At 40.3% G+C, this 13653-nt stretch overlaps 1 protein-coding gene across 1 annotated transcript in view; it reads right to left on the bottom strand.

Annotated features, from left to right (window-relative positions):
• BARX2 (BARX homeobox 2) overlaps positions 1 to 13311 on the bottom strand; it is a 33369-nt gene extending 20058 nt beyond the window's left edge. Inside the window, exon 1 of the mRNA XM_039721945.1 lies at positions 12819 to 13311. Within this exon, the coding sequence (XP_039577879.1) occupies positions 12819 to 13029 (211 nt within the window). The 5' untranslated portion in view covers positions 13030 to 13311. The remainder of the gene's footprint in view (positions 1 to 12818) is intronic.
• Between the last annotated feature and the right edge of the window lie 342 nt (positions 13312 to 13653).

The raw sequence follows: 13653 nt of genomic DNA, 5'->3' as shown, positions 1-13653 counted from the left end.
CCAGAGGTCCTGAGAAAAGCAGTATTTGGACATTCATGCAGCATGCAAAAGTACCTAAGTCCCACTATTTACTGATAGTTGTAACAAGTGAAACACCCCAATGAAGAAAATTCTTGTGGAGAAAAACTAGATGAGGTGTGTATTTGAATTTTCTCCTGAGGTGTAAACCGGCCCCAGGTTAACCAGAGTTGATAATTTGTCAAACACTTAAGGTTGTCATCAACTGGACAAATATTTCCAGTGTTGGTATCAATTACTGGAGGCAAATGACTCATGATTGGCTTTGGGGAAAAACATTTTGAGAAGACAAATTAATAGTCCCATATTTTAAATTACACTAAAGCTACACACCAGGTACCGGAAATGAACACAACTTTCTTCTGGGTGGATTTCTCAATTAATTAACATTGCAGCAATGGGTGGTGGCAGTAATTCCATTATCATTTACTCCATATATAAGAAATACTCAGTGAATGCTCCATAGGCATGACTGGTTCAGAGTAGAGTGGGATATGTCCCAGCAAATCGTCAGCAAGGAGTTAAAATCAAAAAATATCTTGAGTTAAAGAGACTCACAAGGATCAAGTTCAACTCCCAGCCCTGCACAGGACAAAATCACACCTGAAGTACTCAGAAATTCAGCATTAGCTCTACTTCCTAGAAGTAGAAGCACTATCAGGAGTTTTCCCAAGGTATTTCTTCTAAAGGAAAGGTTTTGTTTTCTTCAACTGAAGTCACCACCAAGACACTGTGATGAATGAAAAGCTTCTCAGTATCCTTCACTGCCAAAAGAATTTTCTATCCTGTAATCTACTACAGGAAAGCACCACTTTTGTTTTGTGGGTGGAAGGTCAGAGATAAAAACCACAAGCAGGTGAGAGCTTTATTGAGGGGTTTGCTTTTCCAAAGGAACCCCCAAAGCTGAGCTTGGTGGTGAGCCAAGGCTGTGCTGAGCACGGTCTGTGAGGAGGGAACAGCAATGCTCGCGTTTTAAAAAGCTGCCAACTGATTTTAATGCATTTTTACGAGTTGTATCATGATTAATTGTGCTAATACTGAAAAGGGAGAAATAAGGCCTGGATCACAGAAATCAACTTTTTCAAACATATTAAAGCCACAGAGTCACCAGTTGCCATCAAGGTGCCTTGTTGCTCTCCTGGCAGTGGTTTTGCTCCGTGACAGGGAAGAAAAAGGACAGTATTTTCCCATGGTTGAGTATGTGCCGCAGAAGTCCTGTGCTAAGGTTTATCACAGTGCTGTCCCTTTTTCCTGATAAAAGCTCCTGGATGTGTATTTTTCCCCTTCTCTGAAGGCCAAATTTCTATTTCATAGTTGCCAACTCAGTAGAATGTGACAGTGGAAGCTATTAATTGATCCTGCTATTAATAGAAAACAAGGAAAACAGAAAGGACAAAACAATTACAAAAACTGTGACAGCACAAAAGAAAAGGAAATGATTTGCCAAACTGAGATTTCCAGACCAAAGCCCAATTCATGGAGCCAAGTACACAGCAATAAGACACTCCAGCACTCCCCCATGCCAGCTGGGCATGCAGTCAAATCCATCTTTTCCATTTCCACACATGGCCAGCACCTCCATCCTCCACAAAGAACCTCTCACAGACCCAAAGTGATGTCATGCCATGAAAACCAGGATCAGGCCCTATCTTTCATTTTAGCACAACTGCGACAAAGACAGAGACCAAGCCAGATCTATCCCACACCTGCAGACTTGGCATGGGCTGGGAAATTGTCTGTGCAGAGATGAATTTAGCTCACCCAGAGATGGGAATGATCCCAGTGCACAGACATTCCCTGCTGTCTGCACAGCTTGCCATAACCCAAGGTTTTGATGGGATGGCACTTGGGATGTGGAGCTCTGGCTTCCCAAGACAGTCAGACAAATGCAAGCCAGGAAACCCTACATCTGCAGCTCAGAGCTGCTCCCTGGCTCTGCTGGAAAATGGATAGGGAGGGAAATTTCTGATGATAAATGAAAAGAATTAATCCTGAATGTATTAAAAATACATAAATTGTCTTAAAGGAACCATGTGAATTGCAATTTAAATAATAATAATTATTTAAAATATAATCTGCCCAATTTTGTGAAAACACTGCCATACTTGAACTCATTTCTAAATCCACCATTTTACCATGTAGATTATTTGTTTTTAAATAATAATTGGATGCTGTACTTTGTTCAGCTGAGAAACAGATGAGCACTCATAACCATTCCAGCTTTGGAATTTGGGATTAGCTCATGTAAAAGTTTCATTAATTTATGAGCTGATACTTAAACAAGTAAGCTCTCTAAATCTTGACAATTAGATGAAACAGCAGTGGGATTTCTTCAATCTCCTTTCAGTCATCTTTGCTGCCTCTTCTGCTGCAATCACTTCAGCAGCACGTCCGTGATGGACAAATTCATCTACAGTTCCAATGGCTGTGGCATCTCTTCACAACAGACAGGTGCTCTGGGGATTGGGCACCAGCCAAAGAGGTCTCTGTCGCAGCCACAAGAAAAAGGCTTTTAATAGTGCTGTACAAATAAAATAAAATCAGTCGGGATTTCATAAATGCTTTTGTTTTAATGCAATTTAAGTGCTGAACTACCTTACAGTAATGTGCTTTAAAATGTTTACAGTTAAGGCATAATTGAATTTGACTCATTCTGGCCCTGATCCAGCTACGATTTAATTGACTTCAGTGGGAGTTGGACTGGGCTCTAAGTAATTTTAACTAAAGTAATCCATCAATTGTTCCTCACCCACTTCATCAAACTCCTTCCTATCATTTATGATTGCTCCGTAATTTATTGCAACAAGGTGAAACCAACCCTTTTAACTTCTGGCACAGCTTCCTGACCCTCGGTGAAGAATTTCACCATATGCAGCCACCTAAACCAGACCTGTTCGAGGAAAGCCAAAAGAGCACAATACAGCTGAGCCCCAAACCTCCTGGTACTATCCACAGAAATCTCCATATATCAGCTCCTCCATCGCTTAGTCACCACAGGAACAAAATGAACTGTTAGCAAAGCTGTCAAGAGGAGGCTTGGAACAAAACAGGCAGAAGGGTGAAGCAAAATGCGTTCACAAGCACTCACAATTTTTTTTTGGCCAAAAAAATCCCATTTGCTTCAGTCTTCACACCATTTTATTCTATCCATGATTACATTATTGTTTTCTATTTCTTTTCATATTTTTCCTCTTTGAGTCACAGGATGAAACACCATCCAGAGCACTAGGCCTTCCATAAGGCATATCATGTTATGTGCAACATGCATAATAAAGTACCACTACTGCTAATCTCATTTCAAAGATGACAGGTTAATCTGTCATAGAATACCCTGTTTAAGTAACCAGAAACATATCATGCACATTTCTCTATCTTCTAAAAGAAAAGGACATGTTTTTATTAAGGCTTCAACCCTTCTGTGCTTACACAACAGAGCTCTGTTTTTTAAGGGATCAACGTAGGCAGCTCCACGTTGGATGTGGCAATAGTCACCTGCACACTCAAAGGTATAGGAACTTGTTGCTTCAACATTAATTCTCAAGATGTCTATTAAAATTAAATTCAGATGAAATCCAATCCCTGTGAGCTGAAATAAATCCCAGTTTGGAAAAAAAACCAAACAACTCAGTGGCAGGAAACATAGCCATTAACTGTTCTGTGACTTGCAAAATAATCATTAAAAGAAATATCCAAAGGCAAATGGTCGCCAAATATTTAAAGATGACTAAGTGATTACATGGAAAATTCTCTTATTCTGATGAAAATCCAAAAAACAAGACAAATATAAATACTTCCAATTCAACCTCTTCTCTGCAAGTAGTCCTGTTGGAGACAGACAATGAACTACAGGAGTAGAAACCACTGGCATGTCAAAAAATTTACAAGACCTGAACATACACATCCAAACACATTAAGGTCACTGAAAGGTTGCTGCTAGGAGAAAAAGACCATATATTTGCAAATTTTCTATTATCATATCTCCAAAGGGAATTGCAATTGTGTTGCATGGGAAGTTCTGGAAAACTGTTTTTTTCCCTTTCATTAAAAAAAATTAAAAAATTAATAAAAAGGAAAAAAAAAACTGTGGTTTTTTTTTTGTTTTTGTTTTTGTTTTTTTTTTAATGAAAAACAAAGCAGCTTTATCTCTTAAGGTTCTTTCAGGTTCTGTGTTTTAGACAGAGCTTAAATATTCTGGATGTGCTACCTGCAGTCCAAAGATTTTGGATATGAGTACAGTGGTCCATATTCAGGAAGATGTTTGTTTTTTTTTTTAAGACTGTTCTTCACCCATCTCTTTACTTACTTAAATGGATCTCAGCTGTTCCCAAATACCTGAAATACCTGCAGCTGTTATCTGGGTGTTGTTCTGAGCTGTGTTCTGGCCAAAAATGGGTGAAAACGTAAAGGTGCATGAGAGGAAAAGGGAAAATACTGGAAAATGGAAAATATTATATATTACTTTCTTATCCAGGTCCTAATACCAAATCTCTATATTTTTTAAGATGCCATTAAAATGTAGCTTTGGGAATTCTAGGCTAGAAATCTCTCAGCTAAATTCTCCCACAATCCTGGGAACCCAAGAAATAATGGATAACACCAGACTTCTACTGCTCAGCTCCCATTAGATTGTCCTTGTGATCCTATTCTATTACAAACTTTACACAAATACAAGTGAGATCACAAAATAGGTCCCAAATTTTCCAAGGAACTGTTACTTCCTAGCAAGTGAAGCTCTTGAACATATTCTGGATTCTGCAATCTAGCTGGAGCAATTCTTAAATAGGAAAGACTGAAAATGTTTGGTTGTAACTTTCTCTCCTTGAAAAAGAAAATAAATAAAATTTTGCAATACTGAAAGTAACTCCATTGCTTTGCCGAATGTCTCATAAAAACGAAAGTGCTATAAAGTTTTGCTTCAGCTATTAGAAGATAAGTTTTCAGTATTTTATTCCTGATGGCGTATTTTATCTGATTTTACACATACACACACTTTTAAAACCTCTCCATTGTCAAGATAAATTTATAGCATTTTCTTTGCTCTGAATTGAAAAGGACACATAATGATTATTTCTTCAATCTACCAACAATCCAAAAGATCAATTTTTCTGACTTCTATTTTCACTTGTACATGATGAGATTTTGTACATGGCCTGCAAATGCAAAGCCAGGTTTCCAGTGGCTCCAAGCAGGGCTGCAGTCACTTCTGACACTGGACAACTTATCAAGGGCTGAGCAGAAGAAACAGATCAACAGAATCAAGCAATTAAATCCTCTGAGCAACCACAGCAGAACCTTTCTCCAGCCCAACATTTTTTAAAGAAAAAAGTTAAGCCACTGCATTGAGAAAGTGCCTCCAGAGCTCAGTTCCCGACCTGACGATCAGTTCCAGCTCTGCTATCCGTTGTGTGCATTCCATGCAAATGTGCCTTCCCCACAGGCCTGCACCGAGGGCATGGAAGTGACTTTGAGCTGGAAAGGCACAGATTTTGTTCCATTACTCAAACCTGCTCACAACACTCCTATCAGCAGAAAATCCATCCTGGACATGGATCAACGCCCTGATCCATACATTGCCAGAGCTGTGATCCAGGGAGCTATCTGTCACCGCACCCAGATGGCAAAGAAATGTACTCCTCAACACAACAGAAGAAAATGCAAAGTCTCCTTAGTTACTGCCCTGCTCTGCTCCCCAAGCCTGGTGGAGAGACAGGAGCTCCACACAACACATCAGCTCCAAACAGTCTCGATTCCTTTCCTCACCTTCCCCAGCAGGGATTTTTGCCCCTGTTCATGCCCAGCTTGTCCTGAAGGCACCAATGCTGAGCGTCATTGATTCTACAGGATGAGACGGTCTTTTCCTGCATTCTACAGAGGAAAGTTAAACAAAAGTCCTCAAAATAATAATGGCATTCAGTCTGCAGTGCACAGTCTCCATGAGCAGTGGCCAAATTGAGGACACTTAACGCAAGTGCTACGTTTAAACTCAACTCACTGTGCAGATGAATTTAAATTGTGCTTCAGTGCCAGCTATGAGGCTTTAGAAAATGAGGCGTAGGTGTAATTTTCCCAGTGGAATCCCAGATTCATTAATGCCTCCTATTATAGCATTCCTCCACAAATGCTTATTCATGCCCAACCACAACCACAATGCTGATTACTTGCCACAATAGGTTTTATTGCAATCACTGGGGTGTGATCTTCTGGTTTGTTCACCGTAGTTTTGCCATTCATTAAATCCTTTCATTTGCTATTAACAGTACTGAGATAAGACAGCAAAGTCAGTCTTTGTTACAGATATTTTAATATCTAGCTCTGGAATTTCTTTAGATACAGATTTCTCTGCTCAGTCCTGAGATCTGCTTTCAAATCCAGATTTGAATCTGGGTTTCCTTCTGAAATGCCACATCTAGTACTGTATATTATCCAACAGAAAAAAATTAACAGGCATTTCTCCAAGTATCCATTTATCATCACCCAGCCCATTATTATTTTGCCCCATATGCCACTTTTGGGCATTTCTGAACTAAATTTTCTGCTAAAGACATCAAACACTTAAAACTCAAGATGGCCACCCTGAAAAGCACTAGGCTTCTTAAAATTAACTGTTGTGCCCAGTCTACAGCACTGAGAGAGGAATCTACTTTCAGTTCATAAGTTTGTTTTGTTTACCTCAGTTGATGAAGTGCTCCTCATCCACAGACAGGCTTTCCCTTGTAGGGCTAAAATAGACAGGGAATTTTGGAGAGTTTGAGAAAACTCAGATTTTCCCAATGTTGCAGCTGAATAAATCCTACTACAGGAGCAGGGACACAGTTCTGACAGGAAATCCTGACTTTTCTGGGTTTTCAGAGGAATGCTCAGAGACAGCAGGGTAACTGTGACTGCACCTTCTGCCATTTCTAGGCAGAAATGTCATCTCTGAACTATCTTATGTCAATTAAAAATACTCAATAGCTTCAGAAATACTGGATCAAAGACATCTCCAGAGGAAGCACTTTGTATTTCTCAGGATTAATAGCACTCCTTTCTAATTTGCCTTTACTTTTTGCTACTCAGCTATAGAATTCTACTGATCTTTTTAAGTTAAACCAAATAAATACAGGCAGTTATCAAAGTATCTTTTTTTTTTTTTTTTTCTTCATATGTTTTTACAAATAATCAGCAAAAATCCCAAACAGCCTTGGCAGCAATGCAGATTTCCACACGGACACATTTTCATCTTTGCAATTTAGGTTGGCACCTCTTGTATAAACACAGATTCATTTTGGCCTGCTTCCCTCAGTGTTTTGGGACACAGGTTTTTCATGGACTCAGGAGCCATGAGGTCTCCTGAGTACTCACTTCACACAGTACAGGAGACCTTGCACTATTGCCTGGGTTGCCGTAACCTTGCCGGCAGTGTCCTGGGGGATGACAGTCCAACCCCAGCTGCAGATGCCAGGCTCGGGGAAGGCGGGACGCACTCGAGTCCAAGTGAGCCTGGCAGAAGGTGCCCCCACCACTCCACATCAGCTTTATTCAACAGGATTTAACCAGCTGTCATGTTCCAGACTGGAAGCATGATGAATGGATGGCATTTCGTTTTTCCCCGTGCTGGAACACACACACTACACGGAATCCCTTTTTCTTTCCCAAGTGTTTTGCCTTCCCTCGGGAATTCCATAACAAAATCTGTTCAATGTAAAGGAAAAGATTCAGCAGGTATTTAAGCCACAGAAATAGCTTCCACCCCAATTTTAAGTAACGTCCCACAGCAAAATCAATCCTTGCCCATATCAAGGCCTTTTAGAAGATAATCAGAAGGAATCTTTTGTTGTGAGGTTGCACATAAAAATGGAGTTATTTTCACAATAAATCTACTTTCTAACTATGGTTTCCTAAAAAGGCTGAGGAGACTGGGTGAGGGCCAGAAGAACCAAACCTTGTTTTTCTCCCAAGCAATGATTCCCCAAATTCCCCACTTCCCAGTGGCTGGAAGTACCACTGAGTTTAATCCAGAAAATATAATTTATACAAAGAAAATGATGGTTCAAAAGAGCCCTTTGGAAAAACCAGCTCCCAAGTTCATCCTAAGATAAAACAACAGAAGACTGACATGGAACTGGAAGAAAAGAATTCAAGATGTGAACTATATTAGACACCTGCCTACATTAAAATCCCAACCGCACAAATCCTGAACGCTTTAAATTAAAAAAAAACCCAACAAACCCAAGCAAACCAAAAAATCCAATCACCAAACTAAAAATCCCAAAAATTATTTCAAGAGAGCAAATAATAATAATAATAATAATAATAATAATAATAATAATAATAATAAATGTTCTTTAAAGGAAACTTTTTGCACAGACCAGCAAGAAGAGTAGTAAATTTTCAAAAAAGCAAAAAAAGAAGCGGAGAAACTTAAGATTGCATTCACTTCCTGAAGTTACGGCGCTTTCAAATGTACATGTAGCAGTAGAATCCTCTTCAGCACAACTCCCCTAAAACATATGGATACATATTTTATATCTTAGCAGACAATTTTCTCATAAAACAAACAAGGCCACACTGATCCAAAGCATATTTTTGCCTTGTGAGGTGTTGTTCTGGTATAGCAATTAAAGAGAAATCAGCACAGCCCCACCTGAGATATGGACTAGTAAAAAACCTTGGCATAGACATAAATTACTCTGCTGCTCATTAGGATTTAAATTGTAAACCACTAAGATACATTCAAATTTGAGGGTTTTTTAATGAGCTGGAATAGGGCCTGGTACAAATGAATACACATCACAGACAATTAACAATTTGTATTACCAACTTTGCTGAAATAACTGAACTCTGCCATTGAAGGCAATGCGATTCTTTCTAATCCAGCCATCTCAATTCATTTGGAGAGCTTAAAAAGGCCATCCAAGACCAATATTACTTATTACCAACCCACAATGTCACAAATTCCAGTAAGACCAAGGATCATACACTGTTCCCCTCCGCACCTCAGCCTAGTTTTAATTTTCAAACTATTTTAGTTCCTTTGACAAATAAGTAACTTTTCTAATTCAACCTCTTAACACTGCATGCTGTCAGTGTCCTTTGATTTTTTACCATGCCTAAAACTACCAATAAGGCAACTGGGTTCTAAATCTATCACTAAACAAACATAATAAAAATAGAGGAAACAAATTAGAATTGGAGTAGGCTTGCCTACAAATATTTTTAATTGAAATATTAAATTTTAAATTGCAATTTGAAAATTGATTTCTATAGGACTCTGCTCAGTGGAAAAGCAACTGTCAGCAATCACTGCAACAATCCAAGCATATGAACAGTGTATCATTACTTATACAAATTAATTAATGGTAACATAGTATGAAAAGCCAATAAAAATACAACTGTAATGAAACAAGATAAATATTATTTTCACTCAGCCATCACAGCTCAAAAATTCATAAATCAAAGTGGCATTAATCACCATCTGAAAATATTTCTAGTCTTTAAAATTTTAATCATAATGGCTCTGAACCCAGATAGCATTTTGTTATAGATTTGTTACTGTTTTAGCCGTGTTTTTTTGGCTTGATAAACATAAATACATGTTCATATACTGAACTTTAAAATAATGATGGAACAGTTTCACAGGGAACTGCAGTTTTCTTTAAAAAAACTTTTAAAAAATGGGTTAGGGCTTATTCCAAGCTCTCTTCAATGGGAATCTCCCTGGCAACATTGGTGAGCTCTGCATTAGACCTGACAAATGCTCCTCACAATTAAAATGTCAGTCTTCGACCTCAAGATTCACCAGAAAAGTCCCAAATGCTTCTTCCACCTCCTTCTGCTTCTACTTGACAAATCTGTTTTGTTCCAATTCAGATGCACTCAGTTAAATATTCATCAGAGCCAAAAGAAAAACTCTTTTCTACTGGGCTAGCAAAGTTTTCTGATCTCTCTTCACTTAACCAGGGTTGCTGTTGAACACACACGCTGCACAAGTACAACATCTTATGTCTTTCAGCTCCAAATAAATTATAAAGGCATATCAGCCTTCTCTGACTTCACCCAAGATGAAAGAAATATTAACTCTTTAGCCCATGAAAATGTCTCAAACCCTGATTCCTGCCTTGAGAAAAAGCCACTGAGGAGATGTTCAGCTGGAGTAACTCATTACTCATCACTGTTTCAAACGCTCCCAAGTCCAAGCTATGATAGTACAGTAACAAATCTCTGTGGTTTAGGTTAAGACGCGTTTTCTTAGATCATGAAGAGACGAAGTGCTCACTCCCTTCCTGATGAACTCCGCAGGCAAATGAAACTCAGGCAGTAAATTAAATGCCATATAGTATTTCTATAGTGCTATATTTCTGTAGCCTTTAGCCCCCAAGAAGTTTGGGAGGAGTTTCGTTTAGATTATTTTCACTGTGTGTGTGTGTGTCTTTGTGGGTTTGGTTTTTTACTTCATTTTAGTTCAGTTACAGATTTATACGGGGTATTTTCCAAATTCTTTCACATTTAGATACCTCTTGCGGTATTGTCCATTTCTTAGCCAATAGTTTCCTTTCATTAAAAAAAAAATTCCCATTGCCTAATACACATAAGACTTGAATTATGCCTATATACCTTAGAATCTGACCATTTGGAAGTGTGGAATTGATAGTAATTTCCCTTGTGATTTTAATTCCACAAGCAAATCTCTGTACTTCACTTCACAAATGCTGCAATTCCATACAGCTTAGTCCATTAGAAGCAGATATTCACAACGCGGACTCACATAGGGACAGGCCAGAGCTTGGCTAGAAACACAACCTTGAGGGCAAATTCATTAAAGATCCCAGGCACAAAGAGAAATAAGGCTTTAATTGAAGAGCAACCACAAGAGACTCACTAGCATCACTCTCAATCCACTGCTGAATCATATGAGGATTATTAATGATTATTTACTGAATATACATCATTCTTGCAAAGACAATGCTTGCTATACTTGACCCAGAACTATGTATTTTTAAAAATTTCCTCTTTTTTTTTCATGGAGGGTGGTGGGAATCAAACCAGCTACTAGGAAGCACCTCATCCATCCAAAGTCCTGAGGATCTATCAGACCGTAATTTTTATGCTGAGGTAGATGTACATGCTTCTGGACACTGATGATATCGAGGTTAATATTCCTTTCGCAGGCTAAAGGGACTTGCTTTTTCAATTCTTCCTCTTTCTGTACAGAAAGAGAGAAAAGCCAAGAGGCTTGGTATCCTTACCCTGGTGGATTGCGGTCTGCAGGCAGAATCAGGCGCTCCGTGCGTCACTGCCACACACCAAACCCCTTCAGGACGTTTTGGCCCAAGCACTGAATTTCACTATGCAGTAGTGAGAGATCAGCTCTCAAAAATTCCCTTGTCAGCAGTATCTTGATTAACAACTAGTTCTTATATAAAATATGTCAGCAATTAGTTAGGGAAGGCAAGGGACGTCACGCACAAATCGGCTGGAAGAAATAAATGTTGATGGAGGATCAAATTGTCCATGCAACTTCTTCCCAAAAGCTGGTCATCATGGGTCTTAATTCTGATCCAGCCTCCTAATCCCTCCTGGATCTTTAATAACTAGTATTTACAAAATAAATATTGAGGTTGAAGGAAGATTTATGCTTGGAGCAAGGATTTATTCTACTTGTCAAACTCTTGGGTACGCTAACAGCAAGTTTTCTATCAGCACAGCTCTGCTAAGAGCTGAAAAGATCTTTCTTATTTATATGCAGCAATAAAAAACCTCAAACTAAACCAGCAAACCTAAGCCAAAGGACAGGCATTGGGGTTTTAAACACAACCTAATATAAGGGCAAAATGAACATTTCCAGCAAAGAGAAAGAGGAAAAATATAATTCTATGACCTTGAAATAGGTATTATTTTTATTGGTAATTAGTCCTTTACAAATATTTTTCAATAGATAAGATTTTTTGAAGAATCCATTTTTAAGTTGCAGTTTCATCACCTCATTTCTCTTGACACATTATGTGTTACCATTGGAGGTATGGCCTTATGGGAAGAACAGAAATCTGGAAAACTGTTTGCTTCACCAGAAAAGGGGATTTTAAAAAATATTTTTTAAAATCTGGAATGTATTCTAAGAATACCATTTTTACTTTTAATGTGGATTTTTAAATGCCCACATTAGACCAGTCTGCTTGTGAAATTTTATAATGCCCATGGTCAAGACCCGATTGCTCATTGTGTTGCCTGTGCAGGGCAGAGCCGTTTGTGCGCATTTATGTGCGGTGTCTGCAAAATCTTTACAAGTATTTCCCCATCTTTGCTGTTAGAAATAACCTACGTTCTTTCAAAGAAAAAGAGAATTTAGGGTAGAAAAGCTGTGCCTCTATAGATATTTTTTTTTCCCTTTTCACAATATTTCTATTAATTTCTTTGTACTCACTTTCATATGTCACACAGATATATGAAAAAAACACTGAAGGTTTCAAAAAGCATAAGATGAAGGACAATTTCTGCAGGAGCTGGACTCCTGTAGATCTCCTTAACTCGTTATCATTAGCACTGATATATTGGCTCCAAGGCACACCCCGGATTGGACTGAACCCCACCACTACACACTGATAGTAACTAAAAAGTGATAGTAACTAACTGATAGCTGCTAGGTGCTGATAGTAACTAACAACGATCCCAGCGCTGGCAAACCCAGGCAGTGGGGATGGAGTGCGAAAGCCGGGCTTCGTTCAGGCGGGTTTGGGAGTGGGAGATGCAGGAGGCGCTGCCCGACACCCCCGGCCCCGCGCCCGCCGCATCCCCGCCGCGGGCACGGCTGGGCTCAGGCTTACCGGCGCAGGAGTGCAGCGGCTTGGGCCGGACCAGGAGCGACGGGCACACGGAGTACAGGGAAAGTTTCTCGAAGTAGTCGCAGGTCTCCTTGGAGAGGATCTCGTCGATCATGAAGGTCTTGTAGCGCCTCCTGCCTGCCTTGGGCCGGCCGGGCGCGGGCAGCCGCGCCGGGGGCTGCGGGCCGGGCTGCTGCTGGGGCTGGCCGTGCATGGCGGGACCCCTGCGGGGCGGCCAGAGCCGCGCCCGGCTCGCATGGGCGCCCGGCTCGCCGAGCCTGTCCCCGAGCCTGGCCGCGCTGTGTCCGCGCTGTCCCCGAGCCTGGCCGCGCTGCGCGGCGCCGGCTCCCCGCTATATAAAGCCGCCGATAAGCATCTCTCCCATCGCTCCGCGGCCTTTTTAGGAGGCTCGGGCTGTCAATCAGGGCGCCCGCTGCTCCCCGCCAGCACCATTGTTACCCTGCGCCGCGCTGGGAGGATCCGCCGCTCCTCTCCCCTCCCTGCTCGCTATTTTAAGATACTGGGGTGTGTGGCTTTTTTTTTTTTCCTTTTTTTTTTTTTTTTTTTTTTCCCCCTTTTTTTTTTTTTTTTTTTTTTTTTTTTTCCCCCTTCTTGTCCCCTTCCTCCTCTTCTCTAGATTGTAATTATCTAAAAAAGTTAAAATGCGGGCTGCCGGAGGAGAGTGCCGCCTCCCCGGCCCCGACAGCTTTCCCCGACCGGCGTCAAACCTATTCCCGAGCCGCAAAGGGCTGGAGAGTGGCAGAGGGGAAAAAAATATTTGTAGGTGCCTTGCCTAGGAACATTGTGTAGCAGTTATTTTTCTCTGGAGCGACGTTCC

Source organism: Passer montanus, unplaced genomic scaffold (genome assembly GCF_014805655.1).
Source record: "Passer montanus isolate IOZ18808 unplaced genomic scaffold, ASM1480565v1 scaffold47, whole genome shotgun sequence".
In the NCBI taxonomy this organism is placed as follows: Eukaryota; Metazoa; Chordata; class Aves; order Passeriformes; family Passeridae; genus Passer; species Passer montanus.
This window is presented reverse-complemented; position numbering and strand designations above follow the sequence as displayed.